Source organism: Aspergillus affinis (genome assembly GCF_023601865.1).
Source record: "Aspergillus affinis strain CMG 70 chromosome Unknown NODE_214_length_31651_cov_83_889181, whole genome shotgun sequence".
In the NCBI taxonomy this organism is placed as follows: Eukaryota; Fungi; Ascomycota; class Eurotiomycetes; order Eurotiales; family Aspergillaceae; genus Aspergillus; species Aspergillus affinis.
Window position 1 is genome coordinate 18,056 of NW_026515995.1, and position 13,596 is coordinate 31,651.

General features: G+C 50.8%; 4 protein-coding genes across 4 annotated transcripts; all 4 read left to right on the forward strand.

Moving 5' to 3' along the window:
* Positions 1–436: 436 nt before the first annotated feature.
* Positions 437–3,391, forward strand: KD926_004475 (uncharacterized protein; the record flags this gene model as incomplete). The annotated part of the gene is made up of 1 exon (XM_053095181.1): positions 437–3,391. One exon carries the CDS (start codon positions 437–439, stop codon positions 3,389–3,391), a length of 2,955 nt encoding a protein of 984 aa, XP_052950125.1.
* A 1,670-nt stretch (positions 3,392–5,061) lies between these two features.
* Positions 5,062–5,519, forward strand: KD926_004476 (Sm-like protein LSM2; the record flags this gene model as incomplete). Its single annotated transcript, XM_053095182.1, has 3 exons — positions 5,062–5,075; positions 5,135–5,385; positions 5,488–5,519. 3 exons carry the CDS (start codon positions 5,062–5,064, stop codon positions 5,517–5,519), a joined length of 297 nt encoding a protein of 98 aa, XP_052950126.1.
* A 649-nt stretch (positions 5,520–6,168) lies between these two features.
* KD926_004477 (DNA cross-link repair protein PSO2) lies at positions 6,169–8,769 on the forward strand (the record flags this gene model as incomplete). Its single annotated transcript, XM_053095183.1, has 2 exons — positions 6,169–7,122; positions 7,177–8,769. The coding sequence occupies 2 exons, from the start codon at positions 6,169–6,171 to the stop codon at positions 8,767–8,769; spliced, it is 2,547 nt and encodes an 848-aa protein (XP_052950127.1).
* A 3,495-nt stretch (positions 8,770–12,264) lies between these two features.
* On the forward strand, positions 12,265–13,437 carry KD926_004478 (uncharacterized protein; the record flags this gene model as incomplete). Its single annotated transcript, XM_053095185.1, has 2 exons — positions 12,265–12,563; positions 12,630–13,437. 2 exons carry the CDS (start codon positions 12,265–12,267, stop codon positions 13,435–13,437), a joined length of 1,107 nt encoding a protein of 368 aa, XP_052950128.1.
* Positions 13,438–13,596: the final 159 nt, after the last annotated feature.

The window sequence follows — 13,596 nt, forward strand, 5'->3', positions numbered from 1 at the left end:
AGATCACACCCAATGACATTGTGTGCACTGGCTCCATTTCCAAGGTTCCTACCTCATGTTGCAGTAGTTTCTGCACGGATCATGGCTGGTGTGGTGGGCGCTTCCTCCGGATCAACCCCTCCCCTCTTTTTGCTCTTGGGGATATATACCAGAGCCGGGCGCTACCCAGAGATCTTGTTCCTCACCTACTCCATTTGTGTGCGCAATCTTCGTGTCGTTCTCGTTTTTGTTCTCGTGTTTGTTTGTGCTTAAAGCTCTGGTAGCTTAGCCATCTTCTGTCGTTTTAGTTATACATACTCTAGACCCCGTTGACCGGCGTCTAATGCGATCGAGATACCCTTAGAAGCTCTGTTCGGTTCCACGAGCTTCGGTGATTGTTCGTCTTGCAGTTGCAGCCAAGGAAGTACATCCTTCAATTAGCAATTACCAAGTCAAAATGGCATCCGAGTCAGTTCGTTTGGCTAGATGTCCGCCTCCTCGGCAGGGCCGAGGGACGAGGCTGAATACCATCATTGAAGACTCGCGCGAGGCTCAATTCTCAGAAAAGGCCGAGCCCAGTCCTCCGCCCTCTGGGATGGTCAGTCGAGCACCGCCCTTGAAATTGAGAACCACGGGTCTTCAACCGCCTTCGAGGCTGAATCGTGTTTGGTCGCCCTTGTCCACAGGTTCTTTATCGTCCTGCTCGGATACGGAATGGCAGCATCAGATGCGGAATTTCGATGATCTATACGATGCCACTGATGACGATTCAGACATGAGTGACGATTGTACATCATTTGCAAGTTCCAGACCGACAAGTCTCACGACCCCTACGACCAGAAATTCAATAATATCCCCAGTTAGTCGCAAGCGGTATCCGAGTCTCACCATTCCGTCGCCAACCTTCTCGTCACTGAACGGTGCCCCTAAAAGCTCGCCGGTTCCGCCCACTCCGCCACCGAAGATACCGGTCTCCCCAGCGGCCTTGTCAATGCTAGGTCATTCGGTACCCGCCGTGCATGCTCCGCCCTCCCTGGATGGCAGTGTCTCATCGGATCAGATCTCGAACATCAGCGCTCCAGCGACTCCAGACCTGCAGTCTCTTCCCGACAGTGAATGGAACGCTCGGGAGATCCATGTCCAACCGGACATCGAGGAGACAGACAATGTGGACATGCAGCATCCCGAGTCCGACTCTGAGATCCAGAACATCGAAATTGCAATTGAAAATGTCGAAGAAGATTGGCAGCAAGTTTTGGGGAGGTTTCCTCAAATTCCCGGCCAAGCAACGCCAACCTCTCGCCATTTCCCGCCCGAACCTACACGGGAAGACACGCCGTCAGATGGAGGACTGTTCCTCCCTGAAGATGCTCTGGCAACGTTGAGACATATTACGCTTGATGGGACGCCAGATCCTTGGTCAGAGACCTCCGAGGGCAATGAAGAGATGTGGCAGATCGAGACCCCCGAACGACCTCGCAGCGCTGATGACGCAACTCCGGCTTCAGATATATCTGGGTACAGCTTTAGTAGGCTCAGTATACCCTCGCCCGGTGGTTTCTTCTCATCCCTCGGAGCTCGAGCTCGCCACACCTGGTCGATTCCAAAGGGGTATAGGCCTCCCACGTCGGCCACTGCCGAAAGCTTTTACAACATACCTTTCGGCCGGACCGAAGGGGAAGTTGTTGAGCAGGTAGTCGAGTGCAATCGACGTTTGACCGAAGAGCAACTGACGGCTGTATACGACCCGCCGACTGCCATCCGGATCCCTTCTGAGAACGCCGATGAGCCGCTGGAACATCCGGAGAGTCCAGCCAGCGATGTCGTGGATGGAGTGCATGAGATTGTCAGACCTGAGACCTTATGCGAGGACGATGAACAAGATGAGAACTACGAAAGCGAACTGAAGAAGAAGTCAATGGCAAGCCTAGACAGAACTAGTGTCTGGCTAGCCGCGCAGGCTTCCTACCTTGCTGCTCTTCGCGAAACCAATCCCGTCAACGCCCTAGATATCGAAACCAATGCTCAGCTTGATGACCATGGAATTGACAAGGATACTGCTGCTGCCGCCGAAGAAACTCAACAGATCAGCCGAAAAAGATCTGTTAGGTTCGCCGAGGATACTCCCGAGGCACCCAGCTCTGGACCATCTGCCACGGCAAGCAGGGACTCGATTTATTGGCGAGGTTTCCAGTTCATTCGCCAACAGTCAAACAATCGGGATACTTTTGTCCATCGCAACACACGTTTTGACGCTGTCCAGTCTATTCGACTTGGTTTGACAAATGTCCACACCAGATCTTTGTTGGGTAATTACGAGCTCGTCCGCCCCGAACGTCCAGCTTACAAGGGGCCATTTTCACAAGCTCCCCGCAACTCGGTCATTGCCTCGGTCTTGTCGGAAAAGGCGCAATTTTCTATGCTGGAGAAAGAGCAAATGGTCCTTTCCCAAATTAGTCAATCTATGTGGGCCATGGATGCTCTGAGATATCTCAATGGCGGTAGCTTGATTGCTAGTCCTGCCGCAAAGCGCCTTTCGCGACCCTCCACTTCCACAAAGACTCCGCAAGGTTCTGGTACCCGCCGCCTTAGAGTCTTAGACCTAGGAGGACATGCTTCTTGCGAGTGGGCATGGCAGTGCGCTCATGACTATCCCAATGTCAAGGTCTACACTGCGTTCACCGAACACCAGGCGGTCAATCAAGGCATCAAAGGCCCCTCAAATCACCAACCGGTGTCTGTCTCATGCCTTTGGAAACTACCTTTCCCTGACAATAAGTTTGATGTGATTTCCGCTCGCTCCCTTCCTGCCCTACTGAAAACAGAGCATCCGTCAGGTGAAAATCTGGACGAGTATGACCTTTGTCTCAAGGAATGTTACCGTTGCCTCAAGCCTGGCGGTGTATTGGAATTCTTTGTTATGGATGCAGAAATCTCACGAGCCGGTCCATCCGCTTCCGCTACGTCGGTCGAATTCGCTTTCAATCTAAAGACTAGAGGCTACGACCCAACGCCTACGAAGAAGTTCCTCAACCGTCTGCGAATGGGGAAGTTTGTCGGCACCAAGCGTGCCTGGATGTTCCTGCCAATGGGTACTGAGCCGACCAAGCCCCAAGTGCCCAGAGAGACTCCTGAACCTCGCGTGAAGAGTCAAATCGATGAGTACGAGGCGGTCCACGGTCCAATCGGCAGTACAACCGATGTCGCCAGTGTCACTGGGTTATTTGGTGGCTGGATATGGGAACAGTGGCTTCTGAAACTTCAGGTCGAGATGGGCCGCGAACAGCACAAGCTGCTTGAAGGCATTGGAAGTGTATTTGATGAAGGCCGCAAGAATGGTGCCGGCTGGTCTTGCTTGTCGGGCTGGGCCATGAAGCCAAAACCGAAGCGGAGGACGCAACAGCACTGTTAGGGAAAACAACGATGTCCGAGGGTCCAGGTTCCTTGGTCTGGTTTGCGACCTGATTTTCATTCTCCCATTCTATCTCTGTCTCTCACTTTCCCTTTTTGTCTTTTTGCATTGCATTTCCAAATACTTGGAGTATTTGGAACCACATACTCATTTGATACCCCCATCTACCGCCCTGGTGGCGCGATATAATGTAATAATTGGACAATCGCTGAGATACCTTGTTTATTTGTTATGGATGTGTGATGAGCATATGAATAGCAAGTGAAATGGATGGAGTGAGGTCAATATTTCTTCATACGTAAAAGGTGTATATCAAGAATTTATAAACCATCAATGAAGGTAGTTATAGTTCTCATGAATTTCAGCACCTGGTGTATGTTTATAAAGAGAAGACATACACTCAGCAGACATTTTCCATTTTATTTCAGAAAAACCAGCAGAGAGGTAGAGTTCCGTTGGATCTGGAACGGGATGAAAAATTAAAAGATCACGGAATAAAGACGTCAGAGGACGGTAATAATATTATAAATGTCAATGTTTTCTGAGCCATTTTTTTATCTTTTCTTTTCTTTTATCCACGTATCCCTTTCTATATCTTCATCACTCTCATAATACTAGCCCCCCTTGATTATCTCGTCTCATCTGGTTGATTTATCACTCGAAAACACTATTTCTCTATGACCGCCTTCCCCAGCTCGACTACCAGCTCGATGGATTCTTATGATCAATGTGCGACGGCCTCTAAGGCGATAGTGGACCATAGAGTGATGTAGCTGCAGCAGTCGGCCTTTTGGGGCTTATAGCTTTCTTAATAAAGGACTTCCGTGTATGTCCTTCTTTAACCTTTTTCTTTTCTGTTTCTCTTAGCCGAGACGCTGCATGATCTATACTTATATATAACTAATATTGACTTTTACATTAATAGGATTCCCGTTCGAAATCCTCGCCAAAGAAAGAACATTTCGTCTCGGAGGCGCGCAAATCAGAAGGAATAGTCTAGTTTTTATCCTCTGCTTTGAAGTTTTTTATCTGTTTGTTCTTAACGGGGTAGGGTAAAGGCTAATCTTCTAAATTGCGTTATAGTGAAACTTGAAGTTGTGGATGGAATTAATGCTGATAATTATGTTGATGTTGATGAGAAGAAACCTGAAGAAATGGTTTAATAGGCTGGTTTGTGTTGAGTGAGAAAAGTTTGGATAGAACCACTGCTTGCGTTACGTTGTTTTGCGTGGTTTTATGTTGCTTTGCGTTGTTTTGGAGATTAGTTGGAGGGCTCAAATCAAGCAATTTTCAATCTAGAAGAAAGAAAAGAACGTCTTCTTTTCTTGATTTGTTTTTAATTAAGAATGACTGATATAAGATATATCTAACAGTCAGATGGATTTGTTAATTAAAGAGTCCTGCAGTCTCCGTACTCCGCAGAGAAATGAGCGGTGCCCTCACGTGACAAGGAAGCTGCCCGCCTTGAATGCCGCTGAATGGGATGGAGTTACAACATCACAGTTCTTGGTCTCTCAACTTTGACGTATTTTACCTTCTGTGAGTGCTCACTGCAGCTCTGGACGACTACTATCTTTTATCCTGACATCTTGGAACCCAGAATCTCTCAGCGCATGTGATAGAATTTACACAGAGACCTACAACCCCTCTACCGCGCGACCACCGCAACCATGCTCTTCTTCAGGTAAATCCGACCAATGCCTCCCAACTTGCATCGAACGCAGCTTACCCATACCACTAAAGCTTCTTCAAGACCCTTACGAACCAGACCGTCATTATCGAACTCAAAAACGATATCCGCATTCGGGGAACTCTGAAATCGGTCGATCAGTACCTCAACATCAAGCTGGACGATGTCGACGTCCTAGACCTGGACAAATATCCCCACCTTTCGTCGGTCAAGAACATGTTCATTCGAGGCAGTGTTGTGCGCTACGTGGTGCTTCCCCGGTCGGAGGTTGACGTTGGTCTTTTGGAGGATGCTACGAGGAGAGGTGAGTCTCGCTATGCTTGAGATACCGAGAGTCATCCGGTGTTCTCTTTTTCCCTCTAAGATGAGTCGCGAGAATCTTGCTAACATGCGCCTCGCTCTACAGAAGCTGCAAACCAGGCCGGAAAGGCTCGATGATTTTTCCCACCCGACTAAAACTACCTAACCTTTTTCTTTGTTCAATAACGATGCGATGTTGCGACTGCGTATGCGGAACGAACTGTATTTCTTGTCTTCTACTGATGATCGACCCGGACCCTAGCTTAGAGGAAGATCCAGGTCGTGGAGGAGAGAAATGGGCTGTTACAATTTGGGGTCAGATGTCAGGAATCGGACGCTGCGACCGGGAGGGTTTTCTCTGCCCCGGATTCACAAATAATAAATGGGATTCATTCCCTCCGAACTTGGCCACTCGATTGAAGATGCGATTGTAAGCAGTACCCTTTATCTGGAAGTGTTTTAATCCTGCATAGCAAAGACGAACGAATTGAATTGATCGTATTCATTAATTGCCTGTAGTAAAGCTGCCGTAATTCCGTCAAGGGGCACGTGATCTCGCGTTATGAAAATGGCGACTCGCCGCGCCGCGCTTTTAGTCTTCTTTACCCTCCTTCGCCTTCTTCAGTCATGTCTATCCGACATAATTATATGACGAGAATATATTGAGCCTGTACACGATGAATGCTCCGGTATTATAGCTCCTTATATTTGATTATTCGCTCCGACCGACCATCTTCGCCACTCCGACAACCAACGACCTCTCCGGACTTCTCAATTCAGTTACAACATGCCAGTCTCCAATTCCAGAAAGGGCTCCACCCCAGCAAAGGTCCCTTTCAGCTCCAAACCCAAGGGGTCGGTCAAGCGAAACAGCAGCCTGCTCAACTTCTTCCAGAAGACGGACGGTCCCCCGCAAGCTACATCGCGACAGCCTCGAATTACGCAATTTGCCACGAAATCGGAACGCTCGCCGAGTAGTGGGAACAGTACGCCTGGCTTTCGAAGACAGAGTAGCTCCAAGTCCGTCGACACTGCCGGGGGGTTATTCTTGGAAGACAAAAATGGCGCAGGGTCTCTTTTCGGAGGAACCGGGGCGAGCACAAGATCTCAACGACCGAGGTCTCGAACGCCGGACGATATCTGGGGTGAAGACGCCGACGAGGAAGACGGGCTCGGTGATGCGAGATACAATGAGAATGGGTCTGCTGTGAAGAAGCGGAAAGTGGATTCCCCTCTGGATGATGGGCAAAAGAAGGCTTCGAAAGAGGTTGAACCAAGTCCTGCACAGATACCCCCTAAGGCTTGCCAAATTAGCGGTCCGTTTATCGATGAATCCGATAGTGAGGATGATATTGGTGGATTCGGGGATCTCAATGAAGAACTGCCGGAATCGAAAACAGACACAAAGACCAAGGAAGAACAACCACGTCTCGATGATAACGATCGCAATTCGATAGACAGTACACGACCCGCCTCCGTCGTCCCACCATTGGTAAGAGAAGCCACGAGCCACGTCGCAGATGATGAATATACGAATTTTGACGATATAGAAGAAGACGAATTCAACGAAGACGAACCCCTAGACCAGGAGAACGACTACGGAGATAGGGATGATGATGGAGCAATCGATTTCGATGATTTGAACGATCCTACCGGCTTAGAAGAAAGCGACCTGAATTCCTGCCGTGTAGTTCCCACATGTCCAATATGCCAGGCTCAGCTGCCAGGTTCAAACGAAGCTGTACGTTGTGGTTTTCGATATTCTCATCAACATCTTATACTAATGGGCTTGCAGGACGTGTCGGTACACGTGAACGACTGTCTTGATGGGAAGCCGAGCACCGTTCCGACAATCTTGAAGCCAGTCAGTTCGCCGAACGGCTCAAAGCCCGCCGACCGGGCATCAATAGCCAGGCCCGCACAAAGAGACCCTCACCTAAAAAATAGTTCATCGAAAACGGGATCTGCTTTTTCAAAACTCATGGCAGGCAACGCCGAAGACACGGCGTGGACAACTGCCGCAGCACGAGAGGTGGCTTCTCGGGGGAAACAAGCTTATCAACGCACCTGTCCGTTCTACAAGATTATTCCGGGATTTTCTATCTGCGTGGACGCCTTTCGTTACGGAGCGGTTGAAGGCTGTAGTGCCTACTTCCTCACTCATTTCCACAGTGATCATTACATTGGTCTCACGGCGTCATGGCGCCACGGTCCCATATATTGCAGCAAACCCACAGCCAACTTGGTTCGCCAACAACTTAAAGTCGATCCTAAATGGCTTGTAAGCCTAGAATTTGAGAAGAAATACGACGTTCCGGGGACCAATGGGGTGCAGGTGACCTTGATCGAAGCAAATCACTGCCCCGGGAGTGCACTATTTCTGTTCGAGAAAACAACGGAATCCGGGTCATCGATCAAAATTCAACGTGTCCTGCATTGTGGTGATTTTAGAGCATCTCCGACCCATGTGCAGCATCCACTCCTCCGTCCGGAGGTTATAGATTCTGCGACAGGCCGGAGTCGCCAGCAGCGGATTGACGCGTGCTATCTCGACACTACCTACCTCAGTCCTAAATATGCGTTCCCAAGCCAAGGGGATGTCATCAAAGCATGTGCTGATCTCTGCGCTGGCCTCGATCAAGGCTCGGACGAGGAGTTTGGTCAGATGGTTCGACAATCCAGGTCGACGAATTCGGGACAAGAGGGCATGATGAGCCGCTTTTTCTCCTCCGTTACAGGCTCTGGAAAGTCGCAGAAGCAGTCTTCCGGGCCAAGTGGTCGACTGTTGGTGGTGATCGGGACGTATAGTATTGGCAAGGAACGCATCTGTCTGGGAATAGCACGGGCCTTGAAAAGCAAAATCTACGCCACGGCGGCCAAACAGCGCGTGTGCAATTGTCTAGAGGATGCCGAGCTGTCATCTCTCCTGACGGATGACCCTCATGAAGCTCAAGTGCACATGCAGACGCTGTTCGAGATCCGGGCCGAGACCCTAGCGGACTACCTGGATTCGATGAAACCGCATTTTACGCGCGTGGTGGGGTTCCGGCCCACCGGATGGTCGTATCGGCCTCCAGCCGGACGGATGCTGGACAATCCGCCGGTGTCGACCGTGCTTCATTCGGCTCGCTGGCAGACGCCGTTTACGGCCAGGGACTTGGTCCCCCAGCGCGGCAGTACGCGAGAGAGTGCCTGCTTTGGGGTGCCCTACAGCGAGCACAGCTCCTTCCGGGAGCTTACCATGTTCTGCTGCGCACTCCGGATCGGTCGGGTGATTCCCACGGTGAACGTGGGTAGTCGGAAGAGTCGGGATAACATGAAGGGGTGGATTGAGCGGTGGGATGCGGAGAAGAGGAAGAGTGGACTGTATGAGTGGCGATGCACATAACAAGGGGAGTTTGTTCGCATTTGTAAATATAGTGAGGCCCTACAAATTTCTCCTTCAGGCTAGTTTTGCCGTCCCGGCATGGTCACCTAAGTTTGTACATACATAAATAACACTCGTATAAAGCACACTCTGCTCTTTCCCTTTTCCTTGTCTCCTTGTGATATTTGCCCCTTTGCCTCTGTATTGCACCCTTTCTTCCCAATCTATGGAAGTTCTCCCTGGGTATTTCCGTGGCACACCGTTTGAGATTCTTACATTCTCTGATCCTTCCTTACCTTACCCCTTTTTCTTGGCGACCCTATCAAGCTGAGCTGTGATTAACCAAGTGTCCGCTTTTTGGGCGCCGGCGCCGTTCGCTACTTCCCAGCTCAAACCGAAAGTCCTCAATTAGCAGCGGTAGAGCAGACAGAATAGTATATAGGAGACTCAACTATTTTAGCAGATGATGGGAAACCATCCTTCTTTCGTTTATTGAATCGCCATGTCCGCACACGGCAAACTGGCCCTGTTCGATATCTCTCTATGGGCTCGAAACACACCGTTCGTGAGACAGTACATAGAAACAAGTCAATAATGAAGGACACTAGTTTGTCTACCTATACCTATTATCCCGTAATTACCCGTCCTATCTCCTCAGTAACTGATAATTTTCAAAGTCTGGCACGCATGGCCTGGACGACTTGTTTAGATATACCTCTGGCCGATGGTTGATAAACGAGACACATCAACTAGAGCAGCGTTATGTGAAGTTCAATATCGAAAATCTTTGTGCACGAGCTGCCTCTCTCTTTGGCCCTGACACAAAATGCTTGCGCATTGCCAAGCTAGAGGGGAACTTCAACAAAGGTTTTCTCATTGCGATGGACAATGGCAATGAAGTTATAGCAAAAATCCCTTTTCAAAATGCTGGGATGCCGGTCCTGACAACGGCATCCGAAGTAGCAACTTTAAAATTCTGTGCGTTCCCTACGAGCTTAACATGTCCCGATATATGCTTATGTGATTGTCTCCAGTGCGATCTCGCATATCGATTCGAGTCCCAGAAGTATATGCGTGGAGCTTAGACCCGGCAAACCCAGTGGGCGCCGAATATATCATCATGGAAAAGATCGATAGAGTTGCGCTGGCAGAACGATGGGAAACAATGAACACCTTGTCAACGCTATAAAGTAATTGACAAAATTGTGGAGATGGAGAAAGAGCTTATGGCTTTAAAGTTACCAGCATATGGAAGTCTCATTGTGCGGGATTCTCCGCCACCGGGATATCACCATTACCCCCCCTATCCCTTCTGGACCCCAACGGCACATTTTGCATCGGTCCTTCGTGTAGTCGAGCTGTGCATCATACGATCTTGTCTAATGATAATTCCAAATCAAATTCTGGGCCGTGTGAGTCTGGGATTGCCTTACTCCATGTTTTGAATGCTAATATTTTTCAGGGACCTCGGTATTGAACTTTGCACTTTCTAAACCACACCAAGAACTAGCCTTTATTGCAGGCGATAGGGAGTAAGTACAGCGCCATCTCAGTCGTTTTCATGATAGCCAATCTGTCGACGAGTACAGTGATCTACTACAGAAAGTGTTACTGATTCTGCCCGTTCTTTCGCGCGATCCCCGCGTGCTAGAAGGGGCAAGCTCAACCATTTGGCACACCGACTTGCACCGGATATTTATGTCTCCTCGGATGGTCCAACCATAGTTGAGGGTGTGATTGATTGGCAGTCAACCCAGGCCGCTCCTCTATTCATACAAGCACAATTCCCCGAATCCTTCGGCCGCCAAAAAGGTACAACCTGGGAATTGAATTTCCCGCGCTACCTGAAAACTTTGACGAGCTAGATTCTGATGAAAAGAAATTGGCTGCTAAGGAACAGGCATCAGCAGCCCAATCTAAATATTATGAGATGTCCTGCCTTGCATATGATAAGTCCGTCTACGACGCAATGAAGCTGGATCGACGACTGTGGGAGCCTTTTACTTGTTGTCAACTCTTTGCAAATGGCTCTCTGGTTCTACTACGGAATTCTCTGATATGGTTCTTTCATGACTGGGAACTTCTGGGGCTTCCATGCAGCTGTCCGTTTGAATTCACCGAAGAGGATCTTTCAAGGCATAATGCGCATGTCCAACTTTACCGAGACAGCGTATAGTTACGGGACATTGTCAAGGCCCAGCTTTGTACGGCTAATGACGGGTGGATTCTAATCGCGCAATGGGAATCAGCGAAGAAGATGAACGAGTATCTCTTCGACATGTATGCGGAGACTCTGAGCAAAGAGCTGTCATCAAAAGCCGCCTTAGGACGGTGGCCCTTCCCTCCAAAAGATGCGTGAGCCTCCTATAAAAGGCACTATTTCCAGACTCAGTCCCCTATCCAGCCCGGCTAGCTCAATCGGTAGAGCATACGACTTCTACTATCGGTGGATTTCCACCCAAAAAAAGAAGTGCCAGGTCTCTTGTGTCTCTCCTGTGGGAGGCCTCCACGCTGTGGATGGTGATCGTAAGGTTGCGGGTTCGACCCCCGCGTTGGGCTTGTGTCTCGGGAGAAGCTCCCTATCTTTTTTGTTGACCGAGTGTGCACGTTTGGTGAATTGAGTAACATTCGAAGGTCAAAAATGCACGATTGACTGGATTAAATAAAACAACAACGTTAATAATCAACATTCTTTCTTCCCCCCAAGGATCCGGTGGCAACCACCTGGCTCCATCCACCAGGGAACCCTCCAATGCTACGCAGTAATTGGCTTTTTTTTTTTTATCTCTGCAACCGTTTTGCTTGCTGAGTGCATGTCTTGTCACTCTACCCCGGAGTAAAAACAGTGAGACACGATCTCTTTTCCGCATTCGATGTCCGAAGTCCTGCCTGAAATTGTAGGCGGCGATGCTGCCCCAGGCATCGAGTCCTCCCCGGTACAGGATGACATCGTCTCTCGCCAATGACAACGGAGGCAAAGTCATCTTGAGCGCAAACTCCGCGCCATCCATGGAACGCGCGAGTCAATCCTCCAGAGATAACCGAGCGGTGAGGCGGGGTCGGGGGCCAGAGTCGGCTGCGACAGGTGAGCAGGGAAACCCCAGACTCCCGATTCCCACATCCGTCGCCGGTCATTGCCTCGGGGATGCTGCCCAGCCCTCGTCACCTTAAATATGGCCCTTGGACGCTCAGTCTTTCCGGGCTTTCTTTCTGGAACACATCTGATCTGCGACGAGTGATGGGATCAAACTGACTTGACGAGATTCTGTGTACTCGACTTCTCACCTCTTCTTTCTGTATCTTCTGCCTGAGTGCCTCGCTGCCTGAGTGCCTGCGGTGATCCTCGGGCCAGTCCCAATCCGGTTAGTCCAACGGCTGTCATCCCCACGCGTTGCTGCCTCAGGAATCAACGAGCATCGGTCAAAACGGTCGATTTGTTCAATTTGTTTGTCCTTCGTGTGGCTCGACTGCTCGCTAACCATGCTCTGTCTCACCTAGCCCCGTTCCTTGCGCAATATGATTTCCGATCTAGTCGCCCCCTACGGGCCTTATTTCCTGCTGGCCCTGCTAGCTGCCTACTATCTGGTCCCGTACCTACAGCTATGGCGCCTGCGTGACATCCCTGCCCCTAGCCTGGCCGGCTTCACCAACTTCTGGCTGGTCCTGCAGACCCGAAAGGGCCACCGCTTCCTCTCCGTGCATGAAGCCCACAAGCAAAATGGAAAATTGGTTCGCCTTGCTCCGAGAAACATCTCCATTGCCGACGATGCCGCCATTCCTCTCATCTACGGACACGGAAACGGTTTCCTCAAGGCGTACGTTCCCCTCTCTGGGAGTTACCCCGTCCTGACAGCTAGCTGACATTGATTAACCTCCCACAGTGACTTCTACGATGCCTTTGTCTCCATCCGTCGCGGTTTATTCAACACCCGCGACCGTGTGGAACATTCTCGCAAGCGCAAGACCGTGTCTCATACCTTCAGTATGAAGTCGATCGGCCAGTTCGAGCAATACATCCACGGCAACATCGAGCTGTTCGTGAAGAAGTGGAATCAGCTCGCCGAGCTGCAGGCCAACCCCAAGACCGGCTACGCGTCCCTTGACGCCCTCAATTGGTTCAACTACTTGGCTTTCGACATCATCGGCGACCTGGCCTTCGGAGCTCCGTTCGGCATGCTCGAGAAGGGCAAGGACATCGCCGAGATGCGCAAGACGCCCGATTCGCCCCCGTCATACGTCCAGGCCGTCGAGGTGCTGAACCGCCGTGGCGAGGTTTCCGCCACCCTGGGCTGCTTCCCGTCTCTCATCCCCTTTGCCAAGTATATTCCCGATCGCTTCTTCAAGGACGGCATGCAGGCCGTCGAGAACCTCGCCGGTATCGCCGTGGCCCGGGTTAACGAACGTCTGCGCCCCGAAGTCATGGCTAACAACACCCGTGTCGATCTCCTGGCGCGTCTCATGGAAGGCAAGGACGGCAACGGCAACAAGCTGGGCCGCGAAGAACTGACCGCCGAGGCCCTGACCCAATTGATCGCCGGCTCCGACACCACCTCCAACACCTCCTGCGCTATCCTCTACTGGTGCATGCGCACTCCCGGCGTGATCGACAAGCTCCACCGCATTCTCGACGAGGCCATTCCCCAGGATGTTGAAGTTCCCACCCACTCCATGGTGAAGGAAATCCCTTAGTAAGTTTGGCACCCCACTGACCGCCCAATCGCCTGCATGAAATGAAATATTGGCTTCGCATATCATTCTGCACCTCCAGCGAACTGGGGGGGGGGGGGGGGGGGGGGGGGGGGGGGGGGGGGGGGGGGGGGGGGGGGGGGGGGGGGGGGGGGGGGGGGG